Source organism: Aythya ferina (assembly GCF_964211825.1).
Source record: "Aythya ferina genome assembly, chromosome: 9".
NCBI classification, from domain to species: domain Eukaryota; kingdom Metazoa; phylum Chordata; class Aves; order Anseriformes; family Anatidae; genus Aythya; species Aythya ferina.
This window is the reverse complement of record NC_140305.1, coordinates 11373698-11394292: the sequence shown is the minus strand read 5'-3', so window position 1 is coordinate 11394292 and position 20595 is coordinate 11373698. Positions and strand designations below refer to the sequence as shown.

Sequence of the window (20595 nt, the reverse complement as noted above, 5' to 3'; positions counted from 1 at the left end):
TTTTCTCCACAAGACTCCTTTGAGTACGTATATGTGACGCTAGTGTTACTGAAGTTATATCCCACTAGCACTGATCATATCTTGCCCTGTAAGGGAGGAAATCTGTTTGTGTGTATACTCTAGCTTATATATATATTCCCAGCAAATGCCTTTGGGCATTTGAAAGATTGCTCTTTCTTGGGTTTCACAAAGAAATTGCACTTCTTTCGCTTCAGCATTTTTTTTTGTTCACATCCTTTAGAAAATTTGTTACCACGTTGCATGCAGCGTGTACTAATTTTTTCTCTGCTGATTAAGTCAACTTACTTCTCTTCTCCAACCTCCACTTCACTTAAGATGTGCTAGCTGTTTTTTTGTCTTTGCTAGACTCAGCCTGGAGGTAGATTGATCTTTTGACCTTTTTGGCTTATCTTTTCCCAGGTAATAAAGGAGCCGTGGGGGTGTCATTTATGTTTAATGGAACCTCCTTTGGGTTTGTTAACAGCCATTTGACTTCAGGAAGTGAAAAGAAGCACAGGTAAAATACGTCTTCCCCCCTCTCAAAAATGGATGTTGACCCAGGGTGAAATTCTCTGAGCCATGTTTGGAAGGAACCCCCACCAGACAGTTGCAGGCATGTTTTCCTGACCCTAAACATGTTAAATGTCGCCTTGGAGCAACCTCTGCTAAACACCTTGCTTACAGTGTCACCTTTTAAATGAGCAACTTCTGCTATACAGTCACACTGCATGGGTGCAGGTGAAGAAAACAGCAAAATGATTTCAGCACCAAGTGTAAAGATCTTGCACAATACCTGTGTAACCTGTCATGCAAGCCCAGTACATGAGGAAAACAGTTCCCTGATTTACAGTGTTGTGGAGAGCTGCAGGAAGGCCATTCCCACCCAAAAATACTGTGCTGAAGGGGTCTGTGTGCCTCACCCTAGGAAGTGCTGTGAGCACCGGAGCTCTGCTGCACCCTGAGGCACACCTGAGAAAGATCCTGTTGGGCAGAACATACTGTGAGGCATACTAAGAATTATTTCCATGGTGGCTAATTTTCTATACTGAGCCCTGAAATTAATTTCTGAGGTGTAGGTAGGGGTCCTGTGCAGCACAGCACTGGAAGGCAAAGATCTGACATTGGTGGGAGTTCCATGCCCATGCTGGGAGGAGCTGGAGCAGTTAGAAAGAATTGTTTTGAAAGCAAAGAGGAGCTGAAATGAAGTCATTTGCCTTGCCATCTTTCCTGGTCCAGGACTCAGAAAACAGATGGTGTGGGATTTCTGCACAGGATCTCTGCCACTGATGGAGTTAACTTCTATGAAATAGTTCCCCAGTGCCTGGAATAGCTGCCAAAATCTAGTTATGTGTTTCCTGATGAAAGCTGAAGGCAACAGTCTAATGCTGGGTTTCTAGGACTTGCAGCTCAGAAAAATACAGCTGCAGGAGGCAACATAAGTGGTTTTAGGACAGGTTTTGACCCTTTCAGTTCAGGTAGAAACAGCCTGACACCCAAAGTAGGGCAGTCAGGAGCTGGTATAAATGCTACTGCGCCCTCCTCATGGCCACTGGCCCCCAGCTTCCCAGGCCACATGTGGCAGAAGCTGTATCATGAGAACAGCAGCCTGTGCGGTCCCATGTGTACCTGCACCAGCTTCTGCTCCTTCCCCAGGTTACATCTGTGCTGCATTATTGGTGGTATGAAGTAGGTTGGATCACCAGGAGACACTGAGCACATTTCCTGGGCCTGTCCCCTGAGGTGCAGAGCGAGAGAGGGATGGCAAGTTCTCATCTTCAGCTCTGCTCTTTAACTGTTGAGCCAGATTGGTTTCTGCCTGGTAAAGTGGCGCACTCTGCCAGCCCAGGCAGTTAGAAATTGCATGGCAATTTAGTATGTCAGGCAGATGTTTCTTGTCTTGACAGACGCAACCAGAACTACACGAACATCCTGCGCTTCCTGACACTGGGAGACAAGAAACTGAGTCCATTTAACATCACTCATCGCTTTACTCATCTCTTCTGGCTGGGAGACCTGAACTACCGCGTGGAACAGCCCCCAACGGTTAGGGCCTCTGCATGAATCCCTGGAGAGACAAACTACAGTGTTGCTTTAGAAGCACTGTCTTTTTCTAATCTAGGGCAACATGGCATAAAAAGTGGTAGAAAGAGGGGGGGCAGAAGGGATTTCCCAAGGCACGAATGTGACATCAGCTGAGGGAGAGTAAGGAAATCCTCTTTGCCCTGTCTAAGGCTTAATGGACTCAGGGCACACCAGGAATGCCATCTGGTATGCTTCGCTGCTCCTGCTTTGCTTCCCCAAACCTGCACCACCCTACTTCCCTCCCACTGTGAAGAGATATCTGTCTATGAACAGCTAGATGCAGAGATTGTCTTTCTGCTCTGTTTGGTTGGCTTCAAGTGGCTCAGAACAGGACTTCAGAACAGGCTAGCCATAATAAACATCAGATAGGCTTCAGTGGGCTTTGTGTGTGCATGCTCATGTAGGGGATATGTCAACATTTTGTTGAAAAACAGGGAAATGTTCAGCCAGACAGCAAAGATTGGGCCTTTCAGTAAATGGAAAGGTGGGCAGGTGACAAGGGGTATGGCTGTGTGAAACAGGTCAGAAGCACTTGCCTCCTCATCCATGAAGGAGTATTTATAAGAAGGTTCTGCATCATCTGCAGCTCTGCTGTTTCCCTGTTGGCAGGAAGCGGAGAATATTATCCAGAAGATCAGGCAGCAGCAGTATCCGGAGCTGCTGGCTTTCGACCAGCTTCTCATAGAGAGGAAAGACCACAAGGTGTTTCTGCAGTTTGGTAAGATTATAGTTCTTTGGTAGGTTCCTCTCCCAGTTCCAGCAACTTTCTTTGCCAGAGCTGATGTGGGACAGGGTGCACAGAGCAGTGGCTGTCTTGCCCAGCTGCGGGATCTCAACAGGCCAAACTGTAACCAAGCTGTCTCTCTGTTTTAGAGGAAGAAGAGATTACTTTTGCTCCAACCTACCGTTTTGAAAGAGGTACCCGGGAGAAGTATGCTTACACCAAGCAAAAAGCTACAGGGGTAGGTGAAAACTGATTTCACTTCATGAGTATATAGCAGAGCAGGGAAGGCAACACCTACTGAAGGAAGTGACCAAAACAAATCTTTCCATGTTCTGCGCTCATAGCATTTTGAAAGGAGTTGATCCAGACAAAAAGATTTAACACAAATATAGTGCTTGGGCAAGCGAATTTCCTGTTCTTTTGTGAACTTGTCCTTTCCCTTCTTCTTGACATCAGTTCTCCTTTGGTTTGCAGATGAAGTACAATTTGCCGTCCTGGTGTGATCGAGTGCTCTGGAAATCATACCCCATGGTGCACGTTGTCTGTCAGTCCTATGGTGGGTAGATAGCAGATTGTAGATAGCAAAGCAATCAGTCTGAAACGGAAATGATTCAGAGCAGTCTGTAGGAATCTCCCTGCACTGCCAGGCACTCAGCATAGAGGGACCTGATGTTAAACCATGCAGACTGGATCCAAATCTCTCTGCCTGTAACCTTACAAAGTTGGGAATTAATTCTGTTACTCTTTTATATGCAGAATAGCACTTAGGCAGCTGCAGCTGTCCAGCTTTAGGATACACTATAGGAGCCTTTTATACCAGTTATTTCTTGGCAACAACAACTGCACTTTTCCATGCAGTTGCCACCAGGAGCTCCTTGTTGGTGCCAGCAGGACGGACCCTTCGTACATGGTCCAGTCTGCAGAGGCTGGAGCTGCAAATATCTCTCTTCTACCAATTCATATTCCAGAAGGATGTGTGGTACTAGGGACTAGGTACTAGGCACGTAGGGAAGAGGGCAAACCTGTAAGACCTGTTTAAAAAAGACCTAGATACTAGTTCCTGAAATTTCATTGACTATATGTAGAACTAATCATGTAGGTATAATGATGATGATTTTTCTGTGCATGGGATTGAGAAGAGGGCTGCAGAAGTCTCTTGCTGGATAAACTGGACTGACATGATCACAAAACCTATGATGATGGAATGTGTTGTTAAATTAAGCACCTCTAGGAGTATGGCATCTGCCTATACACCCTTCTGTTCAATGGGCTGGGCTATCTGGAACTCACTGTGTGCCTAGATAATGCCAAGCCATTACTTACTCCACTGTTAATTTTATGCCATGAGTGGGTCTGTAGTGCAGAAGTGGCAACGATGTATTCCCATGTGATTGCCTGCCCTATTAGAGCTTGAAGTAGCTGTGCACCTTGCAGACATAACCAAGACCACCACGAGGGTTTTCAGTATTGGGGAAATGTAACATTGATAGTCACTTGCAAAATGATGTGGTAAAGTTGTGTCCATTAAATAAATCTTCCTGTATTTTGAGAGAAGAGTTACATTCCTATATACTAATATGAGATTATGTAGAAACACCTTTGACTGTCGCAGTTACCACAGCGACAGTTATGTTTTCTGGAAAATTACTGAATAATATTCCTATTGCAGTGATCTCAATGGAGCAGGGCAGAAATGCAGGGTGGTAACTATTGTCCCTCTCTTGTCGGCAGGCTGCACCACTGACATCATGACAAGTGACCACAGTCCCGTGTTTGCCACCTTTGAAGTGGGAGTCTCCTCACAGTTTGTTTCAAAGAATGGTTAGTCAGACTGAGTGCAAATGTACTGTCTTGGATATATCTGTCTTTGTATCTTTGGATATAAGATGCCACATATTGTGTATATCGAAAGAAAAAGCTGATTCTCAAATAGTCCATTCAAAAATGCCCTCTCTTTTTCTCCTACTGAAAATATTCTCATTTTCCCTCCTCTTTCCTAGACTCCAAGTACACAGACTCCCAAGGGGAGATCGAGTTCCTGCACTGCTATGCTACTCTAAAGACCAAGTCCCAGACCAAGTTCTACATTGAGTTTCACTCTAGCTGCTTAGAAGGTATGGGTTTACCCATCTTTATTCTTTCTGTTAAAGTTCCCTGTTTGTTTGAATTAATTCCCCTTCCTTTGGCTTTGATCTAAATAAATGGCTGTGTAGGTCACTTGTTTCAGTGCAAAAAAGGAACGTCCTAGAGATCTGTTGCATTCTGCAAGTCATCCTTTACTGTCAGCAATACTTACAGCCATTTAGCTGTAATCCATGCTTAGACACGTAACCTTTTGCCATTTCTTCCATCTTGTCTGACAATCTGATCATCTCTTCCTTGAAGAGAAATGTGTATTGTTCTTGTTTCTGCACACAAAAAAATATCTATTTAGCTAACACACGATTGATTAAACTTCTAATCATGCCTGCTACAAGTGATCAGGTGCTTTCAAAATAAAGCATCTGCATTGGTCTAATAAATATAACACGGTTCCCCTGGTTTGAAAAGAACAAATCAGAGGATCAGCTTAAAGTGAAAAGAAAGATGGTGTGATGACTCTGTAAATGGGACTGTGTACCTACCAGCACTACATATTTTACTCTCTGTCCATGTGCTGCAGGGCTGAGTCTCAGCTGTTTATGTAATGCAAGCCTACATGCCCTTACTGTGCTTTTTTTAAGCAATTTCCATCACAGGACTGCTCTTCTAAGTGGGACAGCATGCCTTCGGTGTACGCTTCATCACATTATTGCATGTCAGAGAGCTGTGTCAAAGACAGTTCCATAAAAGATTATTTTTTGGCTGTATCAAAATTTGCATAAATTTCTATGGAAACAGTGTATTACGAATCTTAAATTAGAATTTCAAAAGTGTGCTATCTTGAGTGGCGTAGGAAGAGCTGTCATGTTCTTATCCTCCAGTCCATGTATGCACTGAGCTTTTCAGTGCCAAGCTGAACTGTAAAATAAAACCACTTAACAATGCCCCATTAAGATCACTTGTAAATTTTCCATGTAAACGTTTACCTGTAGCTCAAACCATAAGCTTCTTAATACTTTTAAAACTTGTGTCCGAGTAGGAAAGTAAACGTTGGCCTTTTGGAGATCTAGCATCTGAAAAGGCCAAATTCTTGCCAAGTTCTTGCTGTCTCTCTTCTGGTGATCTCCTTTCTCATCACTTTGTAGGTTTTGTAAAGAGCCAGGAAGGAGAAAATGAGGATGGAAACGAAGGGGAGCTTGTGGTAAAGTTCATTGATGCTCTTCCAAAGGTAAGCTGGAAATATCCCTATAGAAGAGAAGCCTTCCACTTGCATCCCATAAGCAACATTAAGTCTTCTGCTTATATAATACTGTTTTCAGGAATATTGTTGTGGCCTTATTTACACCCAAAAGAGTTCATAAGAATGCGGGATGTACTTAAGCCAAGTAGTTTATAAGAAGGAAAGGACTTGCCTGCCAGCATACTTCCATCTGCATCAGAAATTTTGCTGGCATGATTATGTCACTCATGTGCATGACTTTTCTCCTCACCTTTTAAGTGAACACAACTGTGTCGAGAAGTCTTTTAAACAGGTCTGGTTTTTTGTTTGTTTTAGATGGAAGATAAAACAGAATAAAGAGTAACTCTGCCCCAGAGTTTCTTTGCCTTGTCAGAAAAGGTTTTTTCTTAGTATTTCTGTGAAAAGTTAACTAAGTATTTTTTACCTGTGTTAAAAAGAACATCAGTGGCCAGATGTAGTGTTCTGTACCTCAGTGTCAGAGACAAGTCCTATCCTTGATATTGGAGCCGTTCTCTGTTTCCAGGCATGGTGGGAGCTAGAATAATTATCAGAGCTGTTGGATTTTGAACAAATATGTATGTCAGTACGTTTCTGAATAGCCCAAAACAGGAACTGCTGACTTTGGAAAGAATGCCTTACACTCAGAGGCTGGGGAAAGATTCTACAATAAGCAATTGTAGTAAGAGCCAAACAGATTTTGGGGAACAGCCTGTAATGAGAGTCCAGATCACTTCCTCCTAGAGCAGTTTTCAGTCCTGCATTGTAGGAAAAAAATGCAGCTGAGCCCAACACAAGTGATTTGTAGCATCCTAGCTGCTGTGCGGGGCGTGAGAGTGGGAGACTCTAGGAAGTGTAACATCCTATCACAGACCTCCAAACATGACTGAAGAGCCTGAACCTGGGCATGACATGATACCCTCACAGGTCTGTCCAGCTGAATTTTGTTCATTTGGGATTGAGGCACAGGGAGAACTTGGTTCATGTAGCGAACCTGTTGTATTTACCCACATTAATTTCTTTCAGCTGACTCCAATCATCTCAGACCCAGAATACCTACTGGATCAACACATCCTGATCAGCATTAAGTCATCAGACAGTGATGAATCTTACGGTAAATGCTTAGCTATAAAGTTCTGGATGAGTCAAAATCTACTTAGTTTTTCCCAAATCGCTGGAAGAGTGGGAGAGAACAGAACTAACTCTTACAGACTGAACATCTATGATGCTCTGACTTCTGATTTAGAGCTCAATACATACAAAAATACATTGTGGGCAATATTTTATAAGGTAATGATGCTTAGAGGACTATGAACTAGAGTCATCAATCTGTGTAAACTTTACAAGCCATAAAAGAGTAGTGGCTTAAAAAGAAAGTACTCTACTGGAATTAAACCAGGAGTCAGTCTGTTTAAATGCGTTTGTTCAGCACATGCAAATCCTGTTTCACTTGCAATTACTTGATGCATTTCTCCTGGCTACAGAAAAGTCATTGTCACTGCTGCTTGCTTCCAAGTACTAATCAGCTAGCCTGCAGTCCTTGTCCACAGAAGGCTCTCTGCTGTAATCACATTAACTGACATGGCAGTTACCTGCTCACGTTTTCCTTATCAGTCATGGAAGCTCAGCACCCTGTAGTCGCCTGCTGGTGTCTGGAATGTCCAAGTCCTTCACAAACGTGTGAGGAAGTGTAAAAGAAATACGACAGTCTTTACCATGGTCCAGAGCAGATTCTCTCCAGTAATCTTGGCCCTGTCTGCACAGATGTAGATGACTGACATGACAAAGGGAATTCAGTGCTTTTTTTCTTAGTCCGAGGCTTATTACTTTTCATCTTCTAGGGGAAGGCTGCATTGCCCTGCGAATAGAAGCAACAGAATCCTTAGTTCCTATCCATACTGTGCTGACACACCATGGTGAGAAAACAGGGGTCTTCCAAGGTGAAATCAAGTTGCAAACATCACAAGGAAAGCAGAGAGAGAAACTGTATGGTAAGGAACTAGATCATCTCTGTAACACTCACAGTAGAGTATTCCATTTTAGAAGATGTCTGATAACTATCAAGGAATTGAAAATTATACTTGCAGTGCTATTAGTCCCAAATAGTAAGAGTTTTTGATGCTAACTGCACAAAGATATATTTTTTATTGTTAGCTCTCAGGAGTATAGCCATGCTGTGAGAAATTCACAGCAATTCCATTTGTTTTTTTCTTTTTCATCATTCATGTAAATTTGACAGACTGAGAGAGCCCCCTGTCTGTCACTGATACTGGTTTTATTGAATGATGATACCTTATTTTCACTTGCAGTGGCTATATGGTAAAGTGCCAAAGCTGTCCCTCCACTAGTCAGCCCGGGGTGCATCTGCAAACAGTATGTGAGGCTCTCAAGGAGCAATTTCTCATCTAAAAGTTCACAAACCTGTCTTATTATCACCGTGCTGCCTGCTGTCCTCTTTCAGAATACAAAAGTAGCCTAAGGATATTTACTACTATCCTCGATGTTAAAATGACCTGTATATGACTGTTTGGGGGCTTGCAACCTTTGTTTGTATTTCAGAATAGACACTGGCTTTCCTATGTCACCAAAACATGATATGAATTAGTGGGCAGTCGAAAACATAACAGCAACAACTGTTTAGAACCAGCTCCCTGTCATTCTAATACACGTTGAGATGCCTTAATAAAAGCAGTAATGCAGAAAACCTAGGGAACTGGACTCTGAAGCTGCCCAAGCACTCCTTAATGCCTTTTCTTTCCTCCAGATTTTGTCAAGGTTGAACGTGATGAAATCACTGGGCAGAAACCAAAGAACATCAGCAATTTAGAGACTAATAAAGACTGGGATCAGGCTAACAGGTAAAGGGCAAAGGGGTAAATCAGTTACTGAAAACTAGTTGGTTCAATAAATGTAAAGCTGGGCTTGCTGTGGTTTTAATAGGCATGATGAGCACTGGGATGCTGCCTTTGTGGCCCTCTGGTCAGCACTGGTCAGTTCTTCTGAGTTCAAAGCTTTGAAAGCTGAGAATATTTAAGTCAAACTGGGCAGCTGCACTCCATTTACACCTCTCCTTAAGAAGGGTCCTTTCATTTCCAACAGAAAACCAAAATCTACTCATTTGATGGCCAAAGAGGCAGCAGCCATTGCTCGCTACTGGGGGAGTGCTTCCTCTTCTCCAGACAACCCGGGAAAGGAGGATATGTTACGGTAATCTTGCTGCCTTACCTCTGCCATTTTAGGTGGGAAGCTATGCTTAAACTGCTTGTCTTGTTTTCTGAGAGCGCTGCCTTCTGCCTGCAAATCTATACGAGTACACCTCAGAAGGCCAAATGTCTCTCCTGTTGCTCCAGCACCATATTTCTACACTGTGCAATGCTGTCCAGTGCTGTGATCTGCTTCTTGCTTTCAGCCATCCCGCTGCAGCTGCCCGCTGAACTGCTGGGCCCCAAACCCTGTACAATTGTTGTTTGCCCCTGCATGTGGCTGCAAAAGCTGAGCACTAGTGCGCTCTGCAGCCTGGAAATGGAAGTGTCTGCCACAGCCAGAGAAACTATGTGGGGCTGGGGGAGGTGGCCTGGACCTAGCTGCTTCCTCTCCAGTGACCCAGAGGAGCTAGGTGCTAGCAGGACTCCCACTTAGTCTCTGATTCTGAAACAACAGTGACAAAAAAAAAAAAAAAGCACAGTAGGTGGTATTGAATCAAAGCAGTCAGTGGGCACTAACTCCTTTGTAGCTGGCAGAGAGACAGAAAAAAACGTATTTTTTCATGTATCTTTCTAACAATATTTTTTCTCTTCAGCAGCTGCACTCCCACAGACATCAGCAACCCCAACTACCTGGGGATGGCTGCTTTCTCGCAGCAACCTTCTGCAACAAGCCAGATTAAGCAGATACCGTCATCAGACCAGCTATCTTTCTGGAACTACGAGCAGAATCCCAAAGAGAATACCTCTGTAATGGGACAGAGGGAGCCATCCTCCACATCACCCTCCTTGTCACCTCTATCTCCAAAACCGTCCCTCCAGCCTACAGTTACAGTAAACAGAAGCATCTCCAGTAGGAGTCAAGAGCATCTGTGAGTCTTTGCCTTTTACACTGAGACTATTCCCCTTCTCCTCTATTATTCTGCATGGTTGCTGTTTCATTATCTGTAAGAACAGATGGAATATATTCTTTCAGCCTTTTATCTCTAGAATTAGAAATAGGTAAGGGAAGGTCGCAAGTGCAGGCATCACATACTCAAAAGAAACTAGTGTACTAGTTACTCAGACTTTGGTGAAAGGAAAGTCAAAAATATGTGTCCAAATTTAATTTTCTACCAGCTGGGTTCTAGAGAGAAGGAGAAGACTACAGAGTTAGCTGTACTAACAAAGAAGAAAAATTAGGAGTTGAGCTTTAGGAGTTGAGATGGGAAGGAGAGCTCCTTCACACGTCGTGTGTGCAGTACTTCAGTACTCAGTAGGATTTCTACTTGCACTACTATACAAATGTCCAACTTGCTGTAGATGTCTGCATCTATCACAAGTCTTGTTGCAGAATTCCAACTCTGCAATTGAAAATTAAAAAAAAAAAAAACTTAGTAAAGTGACGAGACTACTCTACCCCAGTGCTTGCTCAGTGCTTGTTCAGTGTCCTCATTCCAGGCCTCTTCTTCATAGTGACAGCTGCTTTCTGAGTCTGGGCTAGCGTTCGCTGGTAAATGTACTCAGCACACTGTAAGACAGAACTTGCAGGAGTCACAGCTGCAAACACTGCTTCAGTCTGTTAATGTACCTGGTACAGTTTTATCCATTCCTTAGAAATACCAGATGATATTGGTAGCAAGAGGAGATTGACCTAGTTGTATAATGATCTAGCATGATGTGAGCTCTTAACTGTTACCTGTCCAGACAGCCACTTCAATCCTCCCTGCCAGATCTGAAGATTCTTATTAACATTTCAATTCAGATTTGTGTATGTCACGTAGCCATCAAAGCACTTGATACAGTTTGGCTCAGTATCTTATCTCTGTTCAAAAGAGAAGCCAAGCATCACTTTGACAAGACTGTAGTCCAGCAGGGAGTTTGTACAGCACCATGTCTATCTGCACTCAGAGATTAAACAAGACAAAAGAAGCCATACACAATTCTGTTCTGTCCCCTGAGTTTAATTTTTATCCTGTTACTTATTTGTGCAGTCAGTTTAATTTTATCATGTTCATTTCCTATTCATTTTCTCTTAAATCAGTCAGTTTATCTTGCCTGCTCTTTAAAATTCTCTGTTTTACACTGCTTTGATGACTGTAGGCCACCTGAACCGGGGAAGAACATGGCAGAGCCTTTATTTCCGGAGGAGGGACAGCAAAAACCAGAGATGTTTGAGAACCCACTGTATGGCTGTATGGGCTCTAAGGGCAAGGTGGCATCAAAGAAAGAACAGGACTACCCCAAGGCCTCACGAAAAGAGCAGCTGCCAGTGCCCGATCAGAGCTTTCTTCTCACAAGGCCGCAAGAGCCTGAGAGCAGCAAGACCTCTGGCAAACAACCATCCCCCCCATTCCTGGTCCCCACACAGCGATTTCGCTCCTATACCTGCTCCAGCCAATCTGAAGAAAAGAATGTAAGTGAAAAGACTCAAGGCAAAACAAAGATGGCCGTGTCATCAGAAAACTCAGCACCACTCAAAAAATTAGTCAAACCTTCAAGGTCTGAAGTCAGCTCAGCCACACAGGGACAGGTCAACAAGCCGCCCCTTCCCTCCAAGAGCCGGGCAGTGCTGGACATGCAGAACTCCAAGGGCCGAGACTATCGGGACAGCTCAGAGCTGCCACACTCCGGGAAGCATCGGACAGAAGAGGGGCCAGTCAGCAGGACAACCACACCGGTGTGTTTCTTGTGGCTGTGGGAGTTTTATTAGGCTCTGGTGTCACAGCAGAAAACTACAAGGTGTACTGGTTTAATGTATGCCCTCTGTATTTCCTGACCAAGCTCAGAGCACTGTCCCACTGACCTCCAGGGCTTGCAGAGCAGGGGATGTGAGGGAATTTCTTAAAGCAGCAGCAGTTGTTATTTTGTGAAACCGTAGTCTAAGTTTTGCATAGAGTTTTAATTGCTCCTGAACCCTTTAAGCTTGATAGCCAGATTAGGAATGCAAATAGTCAGCTACTTCATTATTGCTTGTTTGGTGTATACTGCATTGTTTCTGAGAATGCCCAAACTTGGCCTGACAGCACAAAACTGCAGTTCAGGCTGATAGGTTTGCTTTGCTGTAACTAACAGAAAAATTATTAAAAGTATTTATCTAAGGGAAGACGTATCAACTCATAGCAGCGTTGTCCAAAGACATTGTTGAGCCCTCTACAGGAATAATCATGCATCTACCTTCCTGGGCTGTTTTTGTTGTTGTTTTCAGAAGGTCACAAGCTGGATGAAGAGTAGGGGAGGTCTTAATAAGTGGGTGTGGGACAAAAAGAGTGAGTGAGCTGTAAGTTTGTGTGTGTTTGTTTTTTTTTTTTTAATTCTTCATAAAAACGGGCAATAGACAAGCTGATGTCTTCTCTTGTCTCTACAGTGAAAACAGCATGGCGTGTGGCACCCTCGGAGGAGTCCTGGTGGGAAGAAAGATGGCGATTACTGCTCTGTTCACACTGATAACCTCTGGTCTGGTCCTAAAAAGACTGGGAATTTTTATTTTTGAGAGTGTATCCCTCTCTGCGATTTTGAAAGTGTTCTAGCTGAGAAGTTTAGCCTATGTTGCTCGGACCAAGAGGAGCCAGGACCACAATAACAAATGCAATTTAGCCTTTTGTAGTGTCACTTTGGTACTTCTATTAAGAGGCAGGTGGTTAAGTACATGCATTGGTAAATGTTTTGGAAAAAGAGGAAGGTACGGCATAAGGACTAGAAGATGGAAGGGGTGTGTTTAAAGAACCCCCTTTTTACAAAAGCAATTTTCTTTTATTTTGTGTTAGGGAATTCCTAATAAAGAGTGATATGTAAAAGAAAGCATTCTGAAAGCGGTACAGCTCCAAAGTATGTCAAATCCGTGGAGCAAGGAGTTAGGGAAGGGTGGGAAAACAGTTTGAATAGCAGATTCTGATGAATGTCACACACTGTCAATGGAGCCAGCTTGGCCTCTTGTGTGAGCTCCCAAGCTGCATACATGCATTCATGCAGAGTGTGAGGGCTGGCCCTTGACACTGTAGCTCTTTTTTTGGTTTTGTTTTCCCTAGCAGGTAGTGCATACCCCTAACAAACAAAGCGAAATGCCAGAACTATGTGCAGAAATGGGAAAGAATAGACAGGCTGTATGCAGCCTAGGAGTACAGCTGCCTGAAGGGGCAGCAGTCGTTCCATCCTTTCTTATGGCCAGCACTCTGCTTTTGAAGGATACAGGCTGGCTGGTTTTGTAGCATTCTTAATAGATTAATGCTGACCTTACTGTACACTTTTGTTCATTGACTGAGAATGAATAATGTTAACATAATTGTAATTTCTGTTATATTCATGTTAAGTATTAATGCAGTGGTTACAATTAGGCTATGCCTGTTTGTGACCTAATCATTGCTATTGTTTCCATGTTGATTAAAATAATAAAATAGTCACCTTTCTGACCATTCTTTGCTGAAAATTCAGAACTGCCTGCCGGCTGTAGTTCAGTGTTACATCAGCTCACTCAGTGACTGTAGTCCATGCCCAAAAGAAACACCACAGGCACCGAGGTGTGCTGTGAAGCTGCAACATTGCTGCTCAATACTGTAACTGAGGATACATTTGTCTCTGTGCACAGACCCTTTGTGGATACAACTGGTTTAGAAATTCTAGCACCTGCTAGCAGGTACAGTTACCAATTCTATGAGTTTAGAAAATATACTGAAAGCTTACCTGGGGTAGAAGGGGCCAAGCATAGGCTTGTGAGAATGGGTGGGAGGTGATAATTTGTAGGTACAAACCTTTTAGAAAGAGTTTTCTGTACCATATAGGTTGGGTTTTCAAGGCATCATTGCTGAAACACCTGACTCTCTTGCTGCCTCATAAGTTAGACAGTCCATCGGATTACATTCCTCTTGCTTTATTCAACAGAATCTTTCCTGCATAATTCCTTCAATTCAATTGCTCTGGTATTTCCCTGGCCCTGGGGAGGGCTTAGCTTTTCTATTTCAGATTCCAGAAGAACTTGTACAGCCACTGGAGAAAACAAAAACAAACAAACAAAAACAAAACAAAATAAATAAACACCTTCCTGGGGCAAGTGAACTTTCTATCCACTATGAAGAGTTAGATCAGCTCCTACAAAGTCTGTGGTGTGCTCATGTATGTTTGGAGATGGAAACGTGACAGGTTTTCTATGAAAAGCTTTTAATGCTTCAGTAATGAAACAGACTCAGTTTGTCTGTGATGGAAGTGTTTTTCCACTGACTCCCTAAGCTGTGAGAGCTTTTCAGACGTGAATATTAGAGAACTGAATTTAAAAAATAAGTCTTGTGCCTATAGTTTTTTGTTTGTTTGTTTTAATACTTTCTGTCAAAGCCTTTAAGACGATCTCTCCTGGTTTTACTACCCATGTCCTGAACGAGATGAAGCTGCTTGAGACCAAACACTAACTTCTTCTTTCTCACATATCCCTGGGTGCAGGACTCTCTCTTGCCAAATCAGAAACATTTTTCCGCAATCTCTGTTATAGTCTAATAGGTATGTACAGGCAGTGCAAGTAGAAGACAGGAAGCGAAGGGTATGAATTGTCCAAAAATTCACTGATCTTCCCCAGATGTTACCTATCTGCAACCTTCCAATGTCCATTATTTTAAGTTCTTATAATATCTGCAGTCTTGGTGTACTTATTTCCATGGAGACACAGCTGTCAAAAACATTTTAAGTACCTGTAGTGTTGTAGAACACAGTGACTGTTTAAAACCCTGCTTCCTGCCTGCACCTGATGAATCTAACACGAGTTTATTTGTCCTTTCAACTGTAAAACTATCAAAGAACTATCAAAAAACTATCTATTAAGGCTTTTCCTAAAATGCTGTACTGGGGTGTTTAGTTACTTTCTGTTTAAGGTGTAGAGTCATACTGAAAATGGCTCAAGAAGGAGTAAAAATAGGAGAAGAAAAAAAGGACTAAGGGACTCCACCCCTATCCTTACTTGTTGTATCCCTTGGTTATAACGTACAGTAGAGATGCAGCAGGAGCAGACTGGTCGACTGCACTAGGAAAGTTGAGGTGAAGGTGAAAGCTCTTGAGCTGCAGTGAAAACCAACAGTTTGGTGCCATAATATATGCCAGCTGCATCTGCATGATGCTCATTTTGTCGAGGCTGAAATATTAAAAGGAGGACTCAGTAGTTTCCTCTAATTCCTACGCACAGCTGAAGCAAGAGCTGGGTGCAGCTGGAGCTATGTCTCACATAGCTGCTCGCATCTGCCTCCCAGTCACCTGTGCCTGCCTGTGAGCGCTTCTGAGGGGACTCGTTATGCAAGTGCTACAGAATGCAAGTAGTCATTTCAACATGCCAAATTTCCCGAGCGCAGAAGAGGTGTTAGCTGTAGAGGTACGCGATGTTCTTTCTATATATAAGCAAACATCCGATTATTATTCACATTAATATGAAAAAGATCTTTCTAATTCCACAGTGCGCATGGTGTTGTTGCCAATGTGGCTCTTAATAAAAAGTATTCTAGGATTGGATTTGTTTTAAGACTTCTGAAGTCTGTCAAAAAATTCCTTCCCAGTTGAATTGCAGGTTGATGGAAGAGATTTCCTTTTACCTACTGTAATTTGTTACGTTTTTTTGTGACGCATAATGAGATAAAGCATTATCAGAGTAATGTTTTGTCTCATTATGCATCACCAAATTTCTCTGAAGTTCTGTGCTCAGTTCATTACCATTATCCTGCTTTATTAATTTTATTTACAGATCATCTTTGCATTAGCTCCCAAGGCAACTAAACAAAAGGTGCATTAGACATGCAGAGTTTAATTCAGCTCTGCAGAACTATCCCCTGCTTCACAATGTCATAGGTATGAGTCCGTGGTTTATTTTTGTCACAATTCTGCTTTATTTGATTTCCGCTTTGAGCAATGAATAAAATAAAGTTTTGCATGAAGAGATTCAGTGACTGCAAACGTGGAAGGGCTTCAACATATCCTTTTAAGTGAAAAACAACTGACGTTCTTCAGTAGCATTCAGAGAACTGTAATCAAAACTGTATTCCCAAAGATCCTGCCTTGCAGGAGACATCACGCACAATAGCCATGAGCATCTGCTGGGATTTTGGGCATTGGACTAGACAACGTCCATCCTCAGCTATGCTGTACTTCTGTGCTTATGTTTAAGTGAAACCATTCTGTGCCAATGATGGTGATCTGCTGCACAATGTGATTATTATTAACACTTTGTTGCATTTTTTTCAAGGTCTGGACTACATTACATACAGAGTAAATTGATCTTGCGTATCATAAAACATTAGGTTATATCAGAAGTAATTGAGATAAAGATTGCAGACAACAAGGTATTAAATGTGCTCTGGAAACAATGAATGGATAGGAGTGGATGTAGGAGACAGGGTCCAGCAACAAGCAGAAAGATTGCTGAAAAGCGAGTAGAGAATCTGCAGAATGAAAAAGAATCCAGCAGAAGGGTAAGAAGTCTCCAGTAGTAACAGTTGACCCAGAGGAGGAAGGAAAGACACAGCAAAGAAAATGGAAAAGAAATGAGAGCTTTGCAACAGAAAGGATAAAGAGTGTGCATGGAAAATATGTCTAATCCATCCTTTACAGCAATTTGCATCTTCATAATTGTAGTTCATAAGTATGAAGAAAACAGATGGGGGTGTCTCTCTTTTACAATGTGAACTTGAAGACCCAAAACAAAGCCCAGTTTGAAAATGGAGCTTTCAATCTAGCTTAGTCCTTGAGAAAAACACTGCTGATCAACATCTTTCAAAAAAAGAAAAGAAAAGAAAAAAGAACATTTTAAGTTCTAAGTCAGAAAGCAGCAATTAACTGGTCAGCTCAGCAAGCTTCAGCCTGACCTCGCAATGGGTCTAAAGGAAAACTTTGGATCAGAAATTCTTCCACTCACCTTTTAGCAAGGATCCATTTCATCACTTGAGTGTCAGGAGTAGGTAAGAAATCAGAATACAGCCATCTCAGCACATCATCCCTGAAAATTACGTCTGGAAGGGACCCTGAAAGGTCATGTAGTCAATTTACTATATCAATAAAGGGTAAACTACAAAATTCTTCACAGAGGAATGTTTTTAACTGGCTTTATATACTTCCAGTATGGGAGTTTCTCATCTTCCTCAAGCAGTCTGTTTCCAGAACTTCACTACTCTCTCCTAATCTCTGATGTGCATTTTTTGCTGTATTTTAAGCCTTTTCAGTCTAGTTTTTCCCCTGTGAACAATCAGATCAGGTTACTGTCTTCATTTTCTGACACAGCTTGTGTGTATACTGCTCTCATGGTTCCCATCAGCCTTCTCCTCTTTAGAGTAAACAATTCCAACTGTTTAAATCTTTCCTCTGGGTCATATTTCAGTTTTTCCTGCTAGTCTACTTCAACACCCTAGATTTTCCACATCATTCTTGAAATATGCTGGCTAAAGCTGGATATGTCTCCACCAGAAACCCTGTTCTTGCTGATTAAAGGGGAAGGATCATTTTGCTGATGACAGTCCTGTTTATCTCTTTGAGATGAGGTTTGCTTTTTTTGTGATAGTACGCCGTGGCTGACTCAAGCTGGTAAACCGATACAAACCCTGGATCCTTCCCTACAGCCCTTTCTGTATTTGTCTGCTGAATTATTCCTATCTGAGGTAGTACCATGCATTACAGCATCCTGCTTGTCAGGAGAGTTTTGAACTAGAAACCTACTCTCTGGCATATTTGAAGTCTTCAGTCTGCAACAACATGCCAAACAGGGGCTTGCCATCAGCAACAGGAATGGATTCAGAAATGCAGCAGAGATCTCACAATATGGACAGTACCTTCTAGGAGTGCTGCAGTCGCACAAAGGGCAAGCACAAAGACTCCAAGTGAAAACCTTTTTAAATGCAGACCGTAGCACAGAGCTTTCATTCGTAGTGACACTTTCTGGTGACAACACAGTGTTGGGCTACCTTTATATATTGCTGCTTCTCCATCTCCTGTTCATTTGTAAGTAATTAAACACAGAAACTGTTGTAATCTGGTCTATGATTATACCTTTAAAAGGGCGCCATGTCCCAAGGAGGGATAACCTCAGAACACAGCTAGGACAAACAGACTTCATCAGCTTTTACATTAGCAAAGGCTGGTGGAGATGTGGCATGGCCTGATGCATAGGACACCTGGGTGCAGAGGGAAGTTTTCCCAGTAATAATAATTATAATAATAATAATAATTATTATTATTATTATTTTATCAGATACCAGGACTAACACAGTGCCTAGCACCACTAAGAACCTTTTCAAGAGGCACTTCATGCCTAGCCTGTCAGCTGGTAAAGAACTCGCCCTCATGGCACATAGATTGACAGCTATTTTGATATGAGCCTCTACTGTGTCTCTAAGCAATCTCACATGTCTAATGCCAGTATTTTTTCTTTCACAGCTGTTAACATCTGAAATTTCCTCCCTGTGTTTCACCCTATTCAGTATCTGCTGAAGAGGTGTTGTGTTTTTTTTCACCTTTGCATGGATATATACCTACCAAACACACAGTAGGCTTTGCATGGGAAGCAAAGTTTCAGCCTCTATGTATGTAGAATGAAACATAGCCTCATTGAAGGCACAGTTTTTATTTCTGCACTGCAGAATGAGTTTTCTGAAAATCATGAGATTTGTTAATGTCGTATTTTTTTTAAAAAACATTTTTTTTGGACAAACTGTCAGATTTTAGTAACTATGGTAGCAGAAAGATTCTTCAAATAGAGAAAGGAGCCGTTTTCAGCTTGAATGCCCTGTTTTATCGTGTGTTCTTGTAACCCTTCTTGATATAAAAGGACAGCAAGATTATGATGATATGGCGCAGGCATGTGTTGTTATTGGAAAGACTGCCAGAAGCATAAGCTGAATTTAAGAGGAACTTCCTACTGAAGTGGAAAAAAGCAATGTTAGCAGGTATTGTAAAAAATCAGGATGTCCTACCCATGATGAAAATCATAGATTAAAGAAAAGTGAGCATTTTTAGTATGTTATGATTTTTCTAGGATTTAAATGTTTACAGATGACGATTTATTGAAATCCTTCCCTTGGAATAGTCTAGCCAATATTTTAAACAGTAAAATGTATACAGTGTTTTCAATGATTTATGTAATGCCTGAGGACGATTTTTTTATACCAATAGTGGACAATTATTTTCTCTCACACTTTTAGTGAGAAAAGACTAGTCAGGTATGAGCAGAGGGATTTTTATTGGGAGGCTGAAAGAAAACAGGCGGTTAGCAATTAAAAGGTAATGACTTTGGGGCTGATTACATATTAAGGACAAGAAAAAGCCTTAGGAAAGGAGCAACTGAGTCTTCTCCCTTCTCATGTTTCATGTTTGCTTTCCTCTTTCTCTGCAGAGGATTAAAATGTAGAGAAGATTTGAAAGGATGCATTTCTCTCAGCTCTGTCTGTCAACAGTCCAGTAACTGTATCAATAGAATTAGAACTTAAGCATGCAATTACAAGTAATTTTACATTTTTAAACATCTAATTTGAGTTTATGGTTTATAAACAGAGGAAAACGTAGGCTGTGTGCTTCCACTTGGCCAAATTAGTTTTGTAGAGAACATGTATAACCTTGTGTATTGTGTACTTGATAAGACAGTGCTGTGCATGAACTATTATTAACTCAGCCAGTGGTGCTCTCTCCTTTAGTGTAATAATCTAGTGAATCATCTATTTTGTTACAATTTAATAATTGCATCTTCATTCATTTACTTAAAAGAAAAACAAAACAATTTGGCATAGTCTGAGACAAAAAGCTTTGTGAACTCTGCCCAGTTTGAAATTAAGTTACAATAATGTGGTTACCTAACACATTACTTAATACATTAAGCAGTTTAAAGTAAAGCAATGAAGCAAGACGTTGTACATTTTTACAGTTGCCAGAGAATGTGTGGTGTCTTCATGACATTGGACAGGATGCACTGCTGCAGTGAAGGCTCCCTTTGTAGTTTATGCTGTGTTCCAAATAATTTTTCAAAGTAATCCCATCTACAAACCCCAAACCACGCTTCATCACCACCTTCCTTGGGCAGCTGCATGAGTAAAGGTTTGAAACCGGGTGCTCTGTGTGCCCTGCTGTAACTGGAGGTTTGGCTTGTAGCGGAGATTTGTGGAAAAAAGAGTTGTATTGTAGACCTCTCTATTTTGGGCTATGTAATACATTACCTTTCTGTTAACTGCATAACTTTTAATAACTATTTAATGTTCTGTGGCATTAATAATCTCACTTTAAAAATAAAAGGCAAGGCACGAACATCAGGCGTGCTGGTCAGACAGCTTGTGCCCACTGCCACA

General features: G+C 41.9%; 1 protein-coding gene and 1 long non-coding RNA gene across 4 annotated transcripts in view; one reads left to right on the top strand and one right to left on the bottom strand.

Annotated features, from left to right (window-relative positions):
- Positions 1-13716, top strand: part of INPP5D (inositol polyphosphate-5-phosphatase D) — a 52895-nt gene extending 39179 nt beyond the window's left edge. The window contains exons 14-28 of one of the 3 annotated variants that reach the window (XM_084528690.1): positions 421-517; positions 1905-2043; positions 2692-2800; positions 2956-3044; positions 3281-3362; positions 4538-4627; positions 4807-4920; positions 6034-6116; positions 7152-7239; positions 7967-8116; positions 8890-8983; positions 9225-9332; positions 9928-10200; positions 11411-11987; positions 12675-13716. In XM_084528690.1, coding sequence (XP_084384816.1) covers positions 421-517; positions 1905-2043; positions 2692-2800; positions 2956-3044; positions 3281-3362; positions 4538-4627; positions 4807-4920; positions 6034-6116; positions 7152-7239; positions 7967-8116; positions 8890-8983; positions 9225-9332; positions 9928-10200; positions 11411-11987; positions 12675-12677 — 2096 coding nt within the window. In that variant the 3' untranslated portion in view covers positions 12678-13716. Of the gene's footprint in view, positions 1-420; positions 518-1904; positions 2044-2691; positions 2801-2955; positions 3045-3280; positions 3363-4537; positions 4628-4806; positions 4921-6033; positions 6117-7151; positions 7240-7966; positions 8117-8889; positions 8984-9224; positions 9333-9924; positions 10201-11410; positions 11988-12674 lie in introns of all 3 variants that reach the window. The other 2 variants (XM_084528689.1, XM_084528691.1) reach the window with 2 other exon arrangements.
- Positions 7106-17575, bottom strand: LOC311441068. Its single transcript, XR_014695779.1, has 4 exons — positions 17187-17575; positions 13988-14290; positions 10728-10838; positions 7106-7983 (listed from the first exon to the last, which is right to left on the bottom strand). It is a non-coding gene; the product is annotated as an uncharacterized lncRNA (long non-coding RNA).
- Positions 17576-20595: the final 3020 nt, after the last annotated feature.